General features: G+C 35.9%; 1 protein-coding gene across 3 annotated transcripts in view; it reads left to right on the top strand.

Annotated features, from left to right (window-relative positions):
- Nucleotides 1–19,890, top strand: part of LRRC7 (leucine rich repeat containing 7) — a 556,840-nt gene that overhangs the window by 357,134 nt on the left and 179,816 nt on the right. For all 3 annotated transcript variants that reach the window (XM_025391937.1, XM_025391929.1, XM_025391946.1), the window contains one exon: nt 665–728. In XM_025391937.1, coding sequence (XP_025247722.1) covers nt 665–728 — 64 coding nt within the window. The remainder of the gene's footprint in view (nt 1–664; nt 729–19,890) is intronic.

Genomic DNA, 19,890 nt, shown 5'->3' on the forward strand with positions numbered 1-19,890 from the left:
TCAAGAGAACAACATGGGAGAAACCACCCCCATGATCCAATCACCTCCCACCAGGTCCCTTCCTCAATATAGGGATTATGAAGATTATAATTCAAGATGAGACTTGGGTCAGGACACAGACCAAAACTGTTTCAGTTTAACAACTATTAATAGCTATAGCAGCTTTCAAGTCAATATGTTTGGGAGACAATTACTACAATTTGTCTATAACAGAAGTTTGTTTAAGGGAGTAGAAAATAATAATACTGATGATGAAATGGTGCCATATTATGAGGTTTTAGAGTGGTTTGCTGAGAATTGGTTTCAACCATTGATTCCCAGACCTGTAGTGACTCTTAAAAATATTGAAGTGGGGCCCCACCCTACACCTCCCACTGGTGTAGATATTTAATAAGCTTCTTGGATTTTTGTTAAGCAGGCAGCCCTGCATGCCAACCATATTGGCATTTGTGAACAGGTGCTGTAGATTATGTAAACTACTAAAGCTTTTCAGATGGCAGTTTGCATAGGTTTTGTGTATTTGAGATTTACTTCTTGCTGAAGAGTACCCCCAGTTTTGTGCACTGCACAATCAGGTAAATCTGACAGGAAGGTGGTTGGAATGTCTTTTAGAGCAATGTATCATGCACTGCCTCACAATAGTATTTTCCTCCGTCTGTTGTAGGTCAATGCACAAACTGGCCCAGTTGGAAAGACTTGACCTAGGCAATAATGAATTCGGTGAGCTGGTAAGCAAATGCATTTTCTAAACTTGATAAATACACTCCAGGAGATTATTTCTTTTGCTCTGTCTTTGTAAACCAAGGTATTAACTCGATTGCACATTTGTATTTGCTAAATGTAAAAATAAAAAACTGGAAGTTATTATTAGCTTTCACTTTTTGGAAAAGAAAATGGAATCGAGCCAGAAACAAATTGATAGTTTTGAGCACCAACTATGTGGCAGGTACCATGCTTAGTATGTTACATATGTTATCTCTTCTAATCCTGATTAGACATGTTGCCATTTTAACCTTATGGAAATGAGCTTAAAATGGTCACCGTCATACATAGCTATTATGTGGCTGAACAGGGATTAAACCCAGACTTGATTAACTGCAAAGACCATACCTTGAAAACCTACTTTGGAGGCTTCTTGGTACCATTGCATGAGAGAAGTAAGTCACCAGTGGCGTTCTGATTCTTACTGTACTTAAAGCGTCTTTCTAGTGAACTACCTTACTGCTGGCAAGACTGGCAGAATTCTGCCTCCTCCTTTTAAGCATCCATTTTATTTAAAATTTGCCTGAAGACCAGAATCTCAAATGCAGATCAGAAAGCATATACTTCTTTACAAGACGACTCAGCTTTCTCTATCCAGAAGTCTTCCACTTGAATATCTTCAAATTTCAAAAAATTCAATTGATCTAAAGTGTATTTTAACTAATTTAAACTTAAAACATTTAAGTAAGAAATCCATTCCCTGTCCCAGGTCTGTTACTAGCTGTGTGATTTTGTGCAAGTTGCGTAACCTCTTTTAGCCTTATTTTCCTCATGTATAAAATGGGGATTATAATGTTCTCCCTCACACAGGGCTTGTGTGAGAATTAAATGAGATAATGTAGGTACAGGACCTGGCAAAAGTTATTCTAATAAATGCCAGTGTGCAAGGGTGAAAGGGTTTAACTCACACTGTATTTTGAATGCACAAAGAAAATTAATTTGTTTTACTTCAACCATAGCTAATATGATCGTCACCCCAGCCTCCATCAGTTGTTTATTAACGATAAAAACTGAGTTTTGGCCGGGCTCAAGCCTGTAATCCCAGCACTTTGGGAGGCCGAGGCGGGTGGATCACGAGGTCAGGAGATCGAGATCATCCTGGCTAACATGGTGAAACCCCGTCTCTACTAAAAATACAAAAAACTAGCCGGGCGTGGTGGCGGGCGCCTGTAGTCCCAGCTACTCGGAGGCTGAGGCGGGAGAATGGCATGAAGGCGGGAGGTGGAGCTTGCAGTGAGCCGAGATCGTGCCACTGCACTCCAGCCTGGGCGACAGAGCGAGACTCCGTCTCAAAAAAAACAAAAACAAAAACTGAGTTTTATTCTTCTGTGATTACATTTAATCTGATTTAAGAAGTTAGATAGTCCTTTTAGGTTGTTTTCATGTTTCTTACATAAAAGTTCCTAGTCTCTCATGTTCCTCTCTCCATCCCCTGCTTTCCTCCCTAAGATGGAATTTGGGTATGTGCAGAGGAGGCTAAATTTCTTCATGACCTGGGCAGTAAGGACTCTCTGGCCTCAAGCTAGTTTTCAGAAGTAGGCTGGCAGCACATGCTGGTCTCTGGGCTGCTGTCTGCAGCTGATGCTGCCTCCTGTGTTAAATCTTCTGTTCTGAATCTGCAGTCAGGTCTTCGGGCTCAGACAAAACTCTCTAGGAGCATTGGCTATCTTCCTCTTTGGGCATTGCTATACTCAGCTCTCACTGGCTATAAATGAATGAGACTGTGCCCTGTCCTCCCTCCACCACAGGATGAGCAGTCCATCCCCAGTTTGTGTTGTGAAGGGCCCTCACCAGCCATGACCCCAGTAGTGGCCCCATGGCCTGTCTGCTGGCTCTGAGAGTCCACATAATATACAAACTGAGAGACACCAAGTAAAGCCGAACTCCACAGACTTCTTTGCCTGTCAGATTACACTGTCAAGTTTACTCTGCTTTGTATGCACCCAGTGTTGTTACAAAGCAGTTTGCAGGGTGGCCTCAACATAGATATTAAGGCAAAAGTACCTCGTAAATATATAGCCTAATGTACCTCAGAAATTTTTAAAGGAGATATTTATTAATGTAGGTAGAGAGATTGGTGAGGGTGGTAAATAACAGATAGTGGCAAAACTAGTAGTTTTATATGAGTTGTTAAGGACCTAAGATCTGCTCACACTTTTATTAAGACATGTAGGTCAGTCTAATAATTGAAAAACATGGACAGTGGATTCAGACAAACTGAGGTTTGATTCAACTTCATCACTAGCTAACTGGGTACCTTTGGGTCTATAGCTCACTATCCAACTTCCTTATCAATATAGTGAGGGCACCAATCTCCTCTATCTTAAAGGCTTTGCGAGAGAATTTCATACAAGATAATCTACAACAAACATTCCGTATGTTAAATGAATTTCAATTCTGTCAGGTATATTATTCTGCAAGTGTTTCATATGAGTATGTGTGAATCAGTATTTTACTGTAAAGATTTGGGTCAACAATGATGAAAAAGGTGGGTTTATTTTTCAAAACTAGATGTACTAAAAGTAAATTTTAAATTATTTCAGTAATGTGTGATTTATGGTATCTAAGAAATCCTATGAGCAGAAAACTTTTATTTTGTGATATGCCAGTATTTCATGCTAGGCACAAAGTAAGTCTCTTTTTCTATTTTTTTTTTTCTATTTTTTTCTTACTTTTGCCTTTGTTCTAGGAGGTTTTATTTGATAGTGCTTAGGTATTTGAAGAGTATAACTGTGAAACTTTATGTTTCTGATGTTACTCACTTTTAATCATAGTTTTCTCTTACTAGTCATATGCATGGAACTGGCTGCTGTTGTAACAGTAATAACTTTTAATGAGAAAATAACAGACTTTGCTCTGATAAGTGACCTCTAGAAGCAATGTCATGTGAAGGAGAGGAGATCAAATCCTATTCTGTAGCTAGATATTGACACCATACGAGATTATCATTAGATGATTTATTTTTGCATGACATGGTAAAGAGACAATGTGGAGAGTAGATGACTATAATTTTAAAAATAAAATGTGAAGGCCTAATGAGAACAGAAGTTGGCTTGCTTGAGAAGCAGTGTAAATGTCCCAAATAAGATTCAGAGTAGAAATATCTACTTACAGAAGCATTCATAATATTGAAAAATTCTAAACAAAAGGAATTATTTTATATTTTTAACAGCAATTATCCCCAGAAGATATTAGGCAAAGTTCTGAGAACATAATAGATATTTTTGGGGAGTTTTTTGTTGTTTCTTTCATGAATTGTTTTGCTCAACATAAAATGAATAAATGTTTGATTTTTTAAAAATAGAAAGTTAAAAAGTGAAAAAATGAGAGTAAAGATAATTCATGATCTCATCCTATATATAACCATTATTAATATTTTTTGGTATATTCTTCCCTTTACTCTCATTTTCTTTAATGAAGTCAAACAAGTATTATTTGGGGTCAGGTCAGAGATGGAACACTATTAGGCCGATGTATGGAACCAGATAACATCAACCCTTAGGATCATCCTCTTTGCTGACCATGGCCAACCCTCCCCCAATCTAGACCCAGCTTACAGCTGCAAGCCTCCTTCACTGCCTCTCTCCTCCCCTCCCTGTGCTGGAAAGAAGAGGGCTGTTCTGTAAAGGAGAGTGTCACTCAAGGCCCCAACAACTCTGCCATGGGAGCCTTCATCAGAAGAGTCAGTGATAAAAAGCAAAATGTGCTTTTTTGTAAGCCAGAAAGAAAGAAGATCCCAGCCCAGAGGAGACTAACAAACTAAGTGAGAAGTAGTCTATATGTGCTTTAGAGTTTGGGAGTTCAAAGAAAGCAGCATGGGCAGGGACCCACTGACCACAGAGTGGCAATGGGTAGCAGGGAAGGAAGGCAGGGAGTACAATGGTTATTGGAGCAGCATCTCCCCTTTGCCCCCACCAAAGCCCCACAAAGGACTCCTAAAAAGAATAACTGGGGAGGACTATTTCAAGAAGGACCTAATTTCCTTATCCTGAGCTATTCAAGCAGGGAGTGCTTGAATAGATTTAAAATTTTACTCTAAGTGTGGCATAATACATACTGGTTATACGTGTCTGCACAGATATTTCTACCTACCAAATTGGAATTATAGTGTGCATTCTATTTTATTTTAAATCATGGGTATCAAATTCAAAATCTAGATTCATTACAGGCGTAATATATAACCTTTCTTTGTAGCTAAACTAGAAAGATTGCCAAATAATGGATACAAAATAAACACTAAACTAACTTGTCTATCCCTGATTTCTAATGAGATTGATGATTTTTTCGTGTATTTGTGGCAATTTGCATTTCCTCTTTTGTAAAATGCCAGTTTATGTATTTTTGCCCATTTTTCTATTGGTAGTCATGTTCTTGTTGATTTATGGAGATCTTTGATATATTTCACATACTAATCCTTTGTTGGCTGTAGGTACTACAGTTATTTCTTTACAGTCTCTGGAGAGTCTTTTTATTTTCTACCTGGTACATTTTGATGGATAGAAGGTCTTAATTGTAAAATAAGAAAATGTATACTTTTTGGTGTATAGCACATTTTGTTTTGCTTAGGAAGTCCTTCCTTCCTCAAAGCCAAAACATTTTTTCATGCGTTTTCTTCTAAACATTTGAAGGTTTAATTTTTTCATAACCTAATTGGTTTCTGTGGGGGGCTTCATTATTTATACTGTGTACTGTGTATTTTTGTTCCAGAGACTCAGCTTTCCAAGAACCATTTATTAAGTAGCACTTCCTTTCCACGTGGATATGAGTATCACCTCTTAACAAAATAGGATTTCTCTACATTCATGAGTTACTTTCCTCATTTTCTAGGTACAAAAACTACATGATTGTAATTAGCACAAATAATAAGTTTTGACAGTGGATAGGGAAAGTGTCTCAAACTTAGGCATCTGGACATTTACTTTTTGTATAAATTTAGAATTAGTTTGTCAAGTTTCTCAAAAAGAAAAAATGTTAGGACTTGATTACAATGGCATTGACCCTATAACTCAATTGTTTATTGGAATAATAATAAAGAGTTGACATTTCTATCATATCAAATTTTTTTAGGCATCAACATGACATAATCTTCATTTATTTTCTATTTTAATATCTAAGTTTTATAATTTTCTTCAGAAAAAGATTTCACACATTTTTAATTAATTTATTCCTATGTACATTATTTTAAAATTGTAGTTATAAATGTGCTTCTTCAAAAATTATAGTTTCCAGTTGCTTGTTGCAGGTTTTTATTTTTTCTTCCAAATTTATTTTAGGTTCAGGTGGTACACGTGCAGGTTTGTTACATGGATAAATTGCATGTCACTGGGGTTTAGTGTACAAATGATTTCATCACCCAGGTAGTGAGTGTAGTACCTGACAGGTAGTTTTTCAATCTTCACCCTCCTCCTACCCTCCATCTTCAGGTAGGGCCCCAGTATTTACCTCTTTGTGTCCATGTGTGCTCAATGTTTAGCTCCCACTTATAAGTGAGAACATGTGGTATTTTGGTTTTCTGTTCCTGCATTAATTTGCTTAAGTTAATGGCCTCCAGCTGCATCCATGTTGTTGCAAAGGAAATGATTTCATTCTTTTTTAACACTGCATAGTATTCCATGGTGAATATGTACCATGTTTTCTTTATCCAGGCCACCACTGATAGGCATCGAGGTTGATTCTATGTCTTGGCTATCATGAAAAGTTATTGCAGGTTTTTTTCACTTATATCTGGCTATCTGCTAAACCCTCTTAATAAAATGAATAATTTGTTTATAAGTTAGTTAGGGATTTCTATGTAACTAATCAAATAGTCTGTAAATAATCACAGTTTGTTTTCTCGAACCTCAATTTTTAAACACGATTTCTTTTTTTGCTTTATGTGTGACTAGTACTATGTTGAAGTGAAGCAACTATCATTGTCTGATTCCTGATTTTAATGGGAACACCTATAATGTTTTGTCATTAATAATCTCTTTACTATTAGCTTTGTATAGATATTCTATATCAGGTTCATAACATCCCTTCTTGCTTCTAGATTACTAAGAGAATTTAGCATGAACAAGTACTAAACTCTGTGAAATGCTTTGTCTGTATTTATTGATATTCCATATTTTCTCTTTTATTCTGTTAATACAAAATTTCTAGTGTAAAACCACTTTTGCATTTCTGAAATACATACTTTCTATATAACTTTCTATATATGACTTTCTATATAAACTATTTGGTTCATTCCTGCTTAGAATTTGTAAAAATCTGTACTCATTATGAGATTTGTATAGATTATTCTTGCATACTTTATCTGTAGGTTCATATTACTCATCAGTTTTGGAAAATTATCAGCCCTGTCCCTTTAAAAGTTTCCTTTCACTTATTTGCTCTGTCTCTGCTGCTGGAATTTGGATTAAATATGAATATAAAACCATAAGTGCTTAGGAATCACCAGCTAATTATATTAATTATTTTATTTTCTTTTTTCCTGAAAAAGGAATCAATCAGAGAAGGGGAAATTTTAAAATATTTCTTTCATATCCTTAAAGAGAGGCTTTTTTATCTTTTTACATAAAATTATACAGTGTAATCCCCCCAGAATTTGGAGACTTGATGATGAGGTTATTTTGAGAGTGTTTTTAATGTTTTTTAACTACTTAATATACTCGTTACTCACAAAGATATTTCTAAACTATAGGCTACTCAATTTCTGGATTAAAGAAGAAAATATGATTTTAAAAACACAACATCTAAATGATAGCAGCAAAAACATTTGAAGAGCAAGATAAGTTATTCTATGTGAAAAAGAAAACAATATTTATTTATTTATTTATTTATTTATTGAGATGGAGTCTTGCTCTTTCGCCCAGGCTGGAGTGCAGTGGCGCAATCTCGGCTCACTACAAGCTCTGCCTCCCAGGTTCATGCCATTCTGCTGCCTCAGCCTCCTGAGTAGCCGGGACTACAGGCGCCCGCCACCACGGCTGGCTAATTTTTTGCGTTTTTTTTAGTAGAGACGGGGTTTCACCATGTTAGCCAGGATGGTCTCGATCTCCTGACCTCGTGATCCGCCTGCCTCAGCCTCCCAAAGTGCTGGGATTACAGGCATGAGCCACCGCGCGTGGCCCAATATTTAATTTTTTAAACACAATGTAAAGTTGGACTGAATGTAAAAGTTCAAAAATTCAGCAGGAAATAAGTAGTATCAATTTAACTAACATTCGAAACAGTAAATCAGGCAGTCTTTATAAAAACATTTCATAAATTCAGTCATCCACGGACTATATTAGAAGACTTGTATTCTGTAAAATTTCTTTGTAGAAAACTTTTTAAAAAATATTCTGCACTCTACAAATCACCATTTTAAATGCTTAGTAAGGCTACAGATTATAATAAGTGAGAATTGTTCATCTCAATGTTTAAATGGAATTTGTTTCTGTTTGCTTTACTCACTTTATTTCAAAGAGTCAAATAAAAATTTCAAAGAAATGAATTAAATAAAAATTCCTAGAATAAAGATATTCTGAATGATACAGTTGACAAGAAATAGATGCTTTGGGCTAAATAAATGATATGAATGTGTTTTCATAGAAATTTGAGACAGTTGAGTACTTATGCTAATGTTTTCATTATAACTAAAATTGACTGGAATTAAATTAAACTCATTTTACTAAAAGCATGGCAGCCAATAGTCTCACCTCCCTAGTTCACCCAAGCTGTGCTCATTTTTAATTACCTAAAATGCATATATACCTGAGGCAAGCACTGTATTTACATAGCCAGTAATTTTCTTATAAGCAATTACAGCATAGGTTTGCCACACCTACTAATCAAATTGTGTGATTTATTCTTCAAGTTGTACTCACTTTTAAAAAAGAGCAAAATAATAAAATACAATTTGTCATCATATAACTGGTCACCCAGTTTTAAGGAAAACACTTGAAACATGCTAATTTACTCCTCTATTTTTCTGCATTTGTAAAGCCACTAAGGCCGTAGATTGTATAGATATATCACAGACGTTGCCAGAAGTTATTAATACATCAAAAGAAACTTGAAAAATGGAACTTATTTTTGAAGTTATTGGGGGCATTTCAATTTCTGTATCAATGAGAGTCCAGTCAGCAGGTGAAAACCATACTGATTATTTAACAAAGAAAGTTTAACATAAGATGGTTTATCATGTATGAGAGAACTGAAGGAGCAAAATGGGGACACTGAAAAAGGAATTATGAGAAGGTGAAGCTGGGTCTTCGATCTCTAACGAGGGGCACCCACAGGCTAGTGCTGGTGTCTCTGACATGAAGAGGCTGATTCTAGTTACGTGGAAAACTACATGCACACTGGAAACACTTGCTGTTACTGAATTCTAGTGTCACCACAGTGAAGTCTTGCTGAGGAAGTGCAAAGAGAAGCCGAACGTAAATAAAAAGAGCAAGTCCCTCTTCCTCCTGCAGCCTCTCCCCAGGACACTCAATTGTTAGAGCCTAACATGGAGCCACCTTGTCAAAACGGCAGTGTGGCTAACCCCAGAATTACGAAGTAGAAATTAGAAGAGTTAGCTCACAGCTGAAAAGCCACTGTTTAATAACCAGCAAGTCACTACTGTGTCCTGAAAACAATAGACAAGAGAAGTCTTGATTTTTGTGATTCAATTTTGACATCATTTTCTCCAGAAAGTTTTCCTTGCATCTAGCCGAGTACCCAGCTCCCAACTGGTACTTGACGTTTGTAGACAAATCATTTGATTTTAAAAGCAAACAGATCAGTCAATTCTCATCATCAGAATCATGCCTATGTAAATACAGATTTTTAACTCTAAACAATAGTAGAGGTAGAGAAAATGCTTTCATTTATCTGAAAAGCAGTCATTCCATAATTAGCTGTCTTTTGAAGTATCAATCCCAATTTACTTTGAGACATAATTCCAAATGAGTTTCTTGATGAAACTTTAAAGTACAAAATTTGAAATTGTGACCAATAAATACATACACACATGCAAATATGTGTATGTGTACATAAATAAACAAATCTGCAGTCCCACTAACTATGAAATTTGAAAGGAATTCTTGAAGAATCATTCAATTAAAATGAACTTTCTGACTGAAACTAATTATAGAGATACTTCTTTCAGAGGAGGATCAAATTGGGGTCTCCACTTTTATCAATGCAACATCTCTTGACCTATGGCTTTAATAAGCAGACTCCACTGTCATACATAGAAGTAAAGAAACTCCTTTTCTTGCTCTTGAATTTTCCCTTTGCTAGCAGTAAAATAAATCATCTTTGCTTCTGTTTTCCAAGGAAGCAGCTTTTCCCTCATTGCCATTTCGCATTACCAAAATATCATGACTGGGCACTATGAATGAAATTAATTAGCTCGGTTTGCGTTTCCATAAATGGATTTTTCTGAGAACGGCATGTATCTCCATGTAGTCAGATACCCTGGTGATTCTGTCAACAGTGTCTACCAGAGAAATTGAAGGGGGAATAATATGTAAATTAATTAAAAGCTCCCTGATGGAACCAGAGTAAAAGCATATTAAATAGGAGTTCAAATGTATAATCAAGACTTTACAAAGAATCGCCCCCTGCAAAAATAAAAAAAACAAGTCAGACTTTACAAAGAAAATAAAAGTATTCTGCAACCAAGGAATAAACCGTATATATGATTCCTATTCACAACTCAAAAACATACTTGAGTTGTGAGTAGGAGTTGTAAATCACCCCCAAAAAAACTAAGAAAAATTATATGTAAAGTAATTCAAACTAAAATCTTCATTTATATGCTGAAATTGAAATATCTGGATGTATTGCCTAAAATTGAGTTACTAGAAAACAAACGTTATTTGATTTCAGGTTTCACAACAAACCAAAACTAAAAGTAAAAACACTGAGGAGAAATATAAAGAAAGGAAAAGATGACATGGGGTGGGGAGATGTCATTGGTTAGTCTGGCTGGGTAAGCTTCATTCTCAGAAGGTAGCATTTTAGTAAAAACTGAAAGGAGGTCAGGGAGTGAGCCCATGCAGATATCTGGCCGGAAGATAGTTCTATGCAGAGGGAACAACAAGTACCAACACCTGATATGAGACCAAGACTTCTTGCTGTGGACAGCAAGAAGCCCAGAAGGATGCAGTAGACCAAGTGAGAAAAGTAGTGAGAGAGAAATTAATTTGTGGAGTGGGAGAGAACCCTGTAAGACATTTTAAGGATTTAGGATTTTATTCTGAATAAAATGGGAAGCTCTGTGGAAGGGTTTGAGCAAGTAGAATCTCCATCTGACTCACATCAAATTATGTTACTTTATATTACATTAGGTCATATTAATTAATTACATTATCAGGACAACTTTACTATGTTGAGAATAGATGGGGCAGGCAGTGTCAAGGTAGAGTCAGGGAAACCAGTTAGGAAGTTATTGCAGTAATCTAGGCAGGAAATATTAGCATGCTGGATTAGGGTAGTAGCAATGGAGGTGGTAAGAAACTGATTTCTGGGTACATTTTTAAAATATAGCTAGAAGAAGATATGGTAGGATCTGAATTTTGTGAATTAAGAACACCTTCTATCAAAAATTAATACAAAATTAGAAATACATAATTACATACAAAAGGGAATGTTATTCAGAATTTAAAAAAAGAAACTACACATTTTAAATTACAAATAAAAATCACAAAATATAATTTTGAAAGCTGACAAAATGCCACAGACATTATAAAATCCAGGAAAATAACATAATAGCACACATCTATAATGCTTCCCTCCCCCTTACATTTTGGTGTCATGCTCTTTGACAGCCTTTCCACATGACAAACATCGTGTAGTATTTTCTTTGGAGATAATAGAAAAACAATCCAGTCTTTCCTCTAACATGATTTTTAATATTGATAATTTGGAAATGCTTATAATTTTCATTGATATGCCTTGCAAAATTTTAGGATTGTTGTCAAATTTGGGAAAACATTTGCCTCCATATATTTCAAACCTTCTTTTTCCTCCACCACCTATGTACTTATGGTGCCAGGAACCAAAGAACAGGTTTATGTCTCAATACATCCCCTGGCCCTGCACCTTCATGTCTTGATGGTCAGGTGAGTGGGCACAATGGGCAGTAGGAGGATTTCCAGAAGCCATTTCTAAATAAAATGGCTGGCTTGCTAGCACAAGTTAAGTATGCATAGAAATTATTGCAGATCATATAAACATATTCCACAAAACCTGTATTAAGGGTATCCCTATACAACTTTCTTTTAGCAAGCTTTTCAAAATGCCTGGGGCCATTCAGTCACCACAGGACATGAGAGAAATTGCAACAGAGGGGAAGCAAAATAGAAATTCTAGTTAAAATATCTTACTTTTATCCAGAATTCCAGGCCTACATATATTCCTGTGTTACTTTTCTATTTCTGAATGGTAACAAATTACCACAAATTCAGTGTATAAAGGCAATACAAAATTATTATCTTACAGTTCTGGAGGTCAGAAGTCCTACAGTCGAGGTCTCATCAGGGCTGCACTCCTTCTAAAAGTGCTAGAGGAGAATCCATTTCTTCTCTTTTCCCAGCTTCTAGAGGCCACTTGCATTCCTTACGTGGCCCCTTCCTCACATCGCCTTGGTCTCTGCCTCTATCATCACATTTTCTCTACCCTCTCTGACCCCCTTGCCTCTCTCTTATAAGGACATTTGTAATTACATTGGTCCCCTTCAGATAATCCAGGATAATCTCTCCATCTCAAGATCCTTAAATTAATCACATCTGCAACTTCTTTTACTATGTAAGGTAACATATTTATAGGCTCTTGGAATTAGGATGTGAACATCTTTGGAGTGTCATTATTCCGTCTGCTACAAGCTTGTCCAACCCTTGGCCTGTGAACCACATGTGGCCCAGGACAGCTTTGAATGCAGACCAACACAAAGTTGTATTATGAGATTTTTGTGTGATTTTTTTTAGCTTATCAGCTATCATTAGTGTTACTATATTTTATATGTGGCCCAAGACAATTGTTTTTCTTCCAGTGTGGCCCAGGGAAGCCGGAAGATTGGACAGCCCTAGTGTAGTACAATACTCAAAAAAATTGAAAACGCTGTGTTCACACAAAACTCACACATGAATATGCAAACCAACATTATTGATAATAGGCAAGAAGTTGAAACAATAGAAATGTCCATCACCTGTTGAATGGATGAGCATAATGTGGTATATCCATACAATGGAATAGTATTCAGCAACAAAAAAAATGATTAAAGATTCGATATGTGCTACAGCTTGGTTAAACCTTGAAAACATTATGCCAACTAAAGGAAGCCAGAAACAAAAGGCATGTATTATATGATTTTACTTATATGAAATGTCCAGAATAGACAAATCCACAATGACAAACAGTAGATTGGTGCTTTCCAGGGTCCAGAGGGAGAGGAGAATGGGGAGAATGAGTATGGGATTTTTGGGAAATGATGAAAAATACTGGAATTAGATAGTGGTGATGTTTCCCCACTCTGTGAATATGCTAAAAACCACTTAATTTTATGCTCTAAAAGGGTGAATTTTATGATATATGAGTTACATTTCAATGTTTTAAATCTTAAAAAATAAAACAATCTTACTTTTGCAAATATTCCAAAAACATACGGCCAAGTGAACACTTTTCTAGGCTGCCTCCCAGGATCTAGAAAGGAATTCATGCAAATAAGGGCTTTAAAGCTTAAGTTTCGTTAACGTCAAGGTAAACCTGCCTCTAGGTAGAAGCAACAGGATTTGTTGACAGATCACATATCAGGAATAAGAGGGAGAGTAGTTAAGTGTAACTTCAAGATTTGAGACCTAAGCAGCTTAAAAAAGTGAAATTTCTAATTCCAAGTAGCAAACAATAAAAAATGAAGGGTTTTTTTTTTTTTTTTTTTTTTTTTTTTTTTTTTTTTTTTTTTGAGACGGAGTCTCGCGCTGTGTCACCCAGGCTGGAGTGCAGTGGCGCGATCTCGGCTCACTGCAAGCTCCGCCTCCCAGGTTCAGGCCATTCTCCTGCCTCAGCCTCCGAGTAGCTGGGACTACAGGCGCCCGCCACCACGCCCGGCTAGTTTTTTTCGTATTTTTAGTAGAGACGGGGTTTCACCATGTTAGCCAGGATGGTCTCGATCTCCTGACCTCGTGATCCGCCCGCCTCGGCCTCCCAAAGTGCTGGGATTACAGGCTTGAGCCACCGCGCCCGGCCATGAAGGGTTTTTTTTTCAGTTCTTTTTTTTTTTTTTTTTTATCATGGTAAACACACACACACACACACACACACACACACACACAATGTGAGATTTACCCTCTTCTCAAATTTTTCAATAGCCATTACATTATTGTGAACTAATAAGCACAACATTGTGCGGCAGATCTCTAGAACTTTTCTATCTTGCATAAATGAAACTTTTGCCCATTGACCTGCAACTCCCCGTTTTCCTTTCCCCAGCCCCTGGAACCACCATTCTGCTTTCTGCTTCTGTGGGTTTGACTTTTTCAGATACGTCTTTTCAGCAGAATCATGCAGTATTTACCTTTCTGTCACTGGCTTATTTCACTTTCCAAAATATTTCCAAGGTTCATCCATGTTTCTACATGATAGGAATTTCTTCTTTCTTGAGGCCAAATCATATTTCATTACATATATATGTTACTCATCAGTTGATCCACTCATTCATCAGTGGACATGTAGGACATTTATTTATTCATCCATCAATAGACATTTGGATCACTTACACATCCCAGCTCTTTTAATAATGCTGCAATTAATACATAAGGACAAACCTTTTTTAAGTCTCTATTTCAGTTCTTTCAGATAAGAATCCAAAAGCATGATTGCTGGATCATATAGTAGTTTTATTTTTAATTTTTTGAAGAAACTTCATATTGTTTTCCATAATAGCAAAACCATTTTACATTCCCACCAACAGTACATAAGAGTTCCAATTTCCCCACATCCCTGCTAAACTTATTACTTTTTTCTCGATAATGTTCGTTCTAACAGGTGTGAGGTGATTTCTCATTGTGTCTTTTATTTGCATTTTCCTGATTATTACTGATGTTGTGCATTTTTTCATATACCTGTTGGTTATTTGTATGTCTTTTTTTACGAAATGACTCTTTAGGTTCTTTCCTGTTTTTTAACCAGGTTGTTTTACTATTATTGAGTCTTTTTAATTCTTCATATATTTTAGATATTGATCCATTATCAGATAGGTAGTTTGCAAATACTTTATCCCATTCCATATGTTGCCTCTTCACTCCGTTGACTGTTTCCTTTGACTTGCAGAAGATTTAGTTTGCTGTAATCCCACTTGTCTATTTTTACTTCTTTTGTCTCTGCTTTTGGGTTATATCCAAAGAGTCTTTGCCAAGAACAATGCCAAAAAACTTTTCTCTGTATTTTCTTCTAGAAATTTTACAGTTTCAGTGCGTACATTACTTAAGTCTTTAACCCATTTTGAGTTGATATTTGTATATGGGGTGGAATAAGGGTCCAATTTCATACTTTAGCATATCGAACTTTCCCAACATTATATATCAGAGACTATCCTTTCCCCATTATGGTGTTGTTGACACCTTTATTGAAGATTAGTTCATTAGTATAAATGTGGTTTTATTTCTGGGCTTTCTGTTTTGTTTCATTGGTCTATCTGTCTGTTCTCTGTGCCTGTACCATGCTGTTTCAATTACCATAACTTTTTAGTAGATTTTAAGATCGGATAGTATGATGCCTCTAGCTTTGTTCTTTTTGCTCAAGATTGCTTTGTCTATTTGTGAACTTTTGTGATTTCATGCTTGTTTTAGAATTGTTTTTTCTAATTCTGTGAAAAATGTCAGAATTTGTATGGGGATTGCATTAAATATGTAGATCACTTTGGGTAGTATGGGCATTATAACAATATTAATTCTTCCAATCCATGAATACAGGATATCTTTCCACGTATTTCTATCTTCTTCAATTTATTTCATCAACATTTTATAGTTTCAATGTACACATTTTTCACCTCTTTGGTTAAATTTATTTCTAAGTATTTTTTATGCTATCATAAATGGTATTTTCCTGATTTATTTTTGGACAGTTCATTTTTCTATATAAAAACTCTATGAATTTTATGTTGATTTTGTATCCTGCAACTTTACTGAATTTGTTTATTAGTTCTAATTTTGGTGGAACCTTTGGGGCTTTCCATATATAAAAGCATGTCATCCATAAGCAGAGACATTTTACATCTCTTTTCTATTTGCATGCCTTACTATTTCTTTTTCTTGCCTAATTTCTCTGGCTAAGATTTCCAGTACTCTGTTGAACAAAATTGGTAATAGTGTGCATTCTTGCCTTGTTCCTGATGTTATAAGAAAAGGTTATCGTCTTTCAGTGTCAAGCATGCTGTTAGCTGTGGGCTTGTCATATATGACCTTTAGCATGTTGAGGTACATTTTTTCTATACATAATTTGTTAAGAGTTTTTAATCATGAAAAGATGTTGAATTTTGTCAAATACTTTTTCTGCATCTAATAAGATGATCATATTATTTTTATCCTTCATTCTGTTAATGTGGTGCATTTCAAACATTGATTTGTACATGTTGAACCATCCCTTTATTCCAGAGATAAATCCCACTTACAAATGTTCTGTGTGCCCTTGAGAAAAATGTTTATTAAGCTGTTTTTGGGTGGAATATTCTGTACATGTCTGTTAAGTCCATTGGTATACAGGGTTTTTCAAGTCCTGTTTTTGGGGTTTTTTTAATTGATCTGGAATGTTCTAGCCATTGTCAAAAGTAGAATATTGATGTCCCTTACTCATATTGTGGTGCTTTCTATTTCCCCCATCAATTCTGTCAACATTTGCATCATATATTTAGATGTTCTGATATCAGGTTTGCATATATTTATAATTGTTATAGCTTCTTGGTGAATGGACCCCTTTATCATTATATAATGTTCTTTATCTATTTTGACAGTTTTTAAAGTCTAATTTGTCTGATATAAATATTAGCAGTCTTGTTGTCTTCTCATTACCATTTGCATGGAATATCTTTTTTCACCCATTCACTTTTATCCTATATTTGTCTTTAAATCTAAAGTGAATAGGCCAGGCAACAGTAAATAAGTATTTATATACTGTAACCTTTTCATTTCTGTACCAGACTTAACAATGGTTTATGCACTACTACAATATTCCCCCTTTTATCTGCAGAGAATATGCTTCAAATCCCACAACAGATGCCTGAAACTATGGATGGTACCAAACCTATATATACTATTTTTTATATATACATACCTATGATAAAGTTTAATTTATAAATTAGGCACAGTAAAAGACTAACAGCAATAACCATTAATAAAATAGAACAATTATAACAATACACTGTAAAAAAAAGTTATGCAAATGTGATCTCTCTCTCTCTCTCTCTCTCTCTCTCTCCCCCCCTTTTCCCTATTTCTCTCTCTCAAAATATCTTATTGTGGCATACTAACTGTTCTTGTGATCTGTCAACCTGATAACTGAGAAGGTTACTAGGTGACTAATCAGGTAGGTAGTGTGTACAGCATGAATACGTTGGACAAAGGGATGACTCACATCCCAGGAGAGACAGAGCAGGACAGTGTGAGATTTCATCATGCTACTCAGAACAGTGCACAATTTAAAACTTATAAGTAGTTTGTTTCTTGAATTTTCCTTTTAATATTTTCCGATTATGGTTGAGCACTGGTAACTAAAACTATGGAAAATGAAACTGTGGATAAGCAGGAGATTATTACAGAATTATATACTATGTATTTGTTGGTATGTTTACCTTTAACAGTAGGCTTTGTACTTTCATATGCTTTTGTGTCACTGTTTAGTGTCCTTTTGTTTCAACTTGAAGGACTCTCTATAGCATTTCTTGTAAGGCAAGTCTAGTGGTAAACTCCCTTAGCTGAACCACTCCAACTGTAAAGTAATTATATTTTACACAGTTCTATTTCTGGTGGATTTTCCCCTACCCCACTTTTCCTAGGTACTCAAGCAGAGTGCTAGATAGTGTCTATGGTGAGTGAGCAAGCAGATTTACAAACAAGCACATATCATTTGGGTCCTTCAAGAAATGTGGATGGCAGTAGAAGGCCCTTCTTTATGTGACCAATTCCCAATTCATAGCCTCCTCTGCACGACTAAGTAATCAATGTTGTGATTGATGTGCCAGCTACTTTTACGAGGCACTCTAGCTGAGTTCCAAATGAAGAGAGCTCCCCAACCCACCATCTCCTCCAGCCATTGATATAGGATTCTTAAGGCCTAAAGCTTTACTTGACAGCAAGACATGGATGAAGAATTACTGATGGGGACGTGCACATTGTAGACTTCCAGTGTTGTTCTGATTGTGCTGACCTGAAGTTAGGTAGAACACTGCCTCCTTCTATATCTGACTCTATTACTCATATTAGAAGTCAGTGGGAGCAGACATTTAATGAGAATTATCAGCTAGTGAGATAACTCTAAGTACTAAGCCATAGCTGTCTAGAAATCTTTCAGTCTCTCCTTATGGACTAACTATGGCCTGTTTTGCTCTCAGCCCCTGCTGTTTCAAGTCTGGAGATTTTGTTTAAATTGTTAAGCTGATTATATTGCTCTTTAGTTACAAAAGTAGTTGTAATACAGAAAAAAAAAAAGGAAAAAGAATGGTCCCTTCACCAATCTCCCAGTCCCACTCCCCAGAGGTAGGCACAGTTTAATGTCTACCATGCCATTCTTTCTCTATGCATTTACATTTACATGTATGTGCATCTTTTTCACTTAAAAAATATATTAGGCTGGGCACAGTGGCTCACACAGGTCATCCCAACACTTTGGGAGGCCTAGATAGGGAGATCACTCGAGCTCAGGAGTTTGAGACCAGCTTGCCCAACGTGGCGAAATCCTGTCTCGACTAAAAATACAAAACGTTAGCCAGCTATGGTCCCAGCTACTCCAGGGCCTGAGATGGGAGGATCACTTGACCCCGGGAGGCAAAGGTTGCAGTGAGCGGTGATTGTGTGGCTGCACTCCAGTCTGGGTGATAGAGCAAGACCCAGTCCCAAAGAAAAATAAAAGACAGAGAGAGAATTTAAATATTGTACATCTTTTATTATTTATATTCTTTTATTTAATCTATAACCTATTGATGGGCGTCTTTGTTGTTTCCGATATTTTGGTATTTTAACAATGCCATAAACAACTTTTTTTATGTATATACGCATATACTTTCAAAGAATGGATTCTTACAGGTAGAACTACTGGATCATTGCGTGTGCATATTTTACTTTAATAGATAGTAAATTTTACCTTCCAAAAGCATTACTAATTTATATAAACTTTTGGAACTCATTTAAAAAGCCAAGCAGTTCTGACATCCCAGAGGGACTCGTTTTGGTTTGTGTTATCACAGGCAATTGACCCTGATTTTTTTTTAATCTAATTGAATCTACTTAGTTTATTCTACAAAATTCTATGTGTTTATGGCCTCTTTATTTTTTTTCTTTTCTGTCCACTAGCAGCAGCATTTTTTTTTCTTTCACTTGTTTTCAGTGGAAGAAAATCTGAATCAACTTTCTGTTTGTCCATTCACTACATGTTTATGTAGCTATTCTCAAGAATTGAGAATACAAAACTTAATAAAATACAAATTTTGCCATTCAGAAATCCAAGCCTAATAATAGTAATGAAAATGACGTACCACAATTAATAGACAGAGAGACACATGGATGGATGGATGGATGTATGGATGGATGGATGGATGGATGGATGGATGGATGATAATATAGGAGAACTGAAGAGTGACTTTTGGGGGGAAAGGCAGAGAGGTCCAGGGTAAAGAAATAAATGAAAGGTAAATAGGGAAGAGAGAACAACTCATAGACATTAGGAGTGATAACAGAAGACCAGGCTTGGAAAGCTTGACAAAATTAGATAGGCTGGAGTTACAGATCATTTTGTAGAATAAAGGGAGGCAAGGTTAGAAAATTAAACTGAAGTAAGACTACCAGAGTCTTTGAATGCCATGCTAAGAATTTGGTATTTATCCTATGAATGACAAATAGTCTCAAAAATTATAAGCAGGTAAATAATATATTAGGGTCTACATTTTAAAATTTGCTCTAACATGAA

This window comes from Theropithecus gelada, chromosome 1, assembly GCF_003255815.1.
Source record: "Theropithecus gelada isolate Dixy chromosome 1, Tgel_1.0, whole genome shotgun sequence".
NCBI lineage: Eukaryota > Metazoa > Chordata > Mammalia > Primates > Cercopithecidae > Theropithecus > Theropithecus gelada.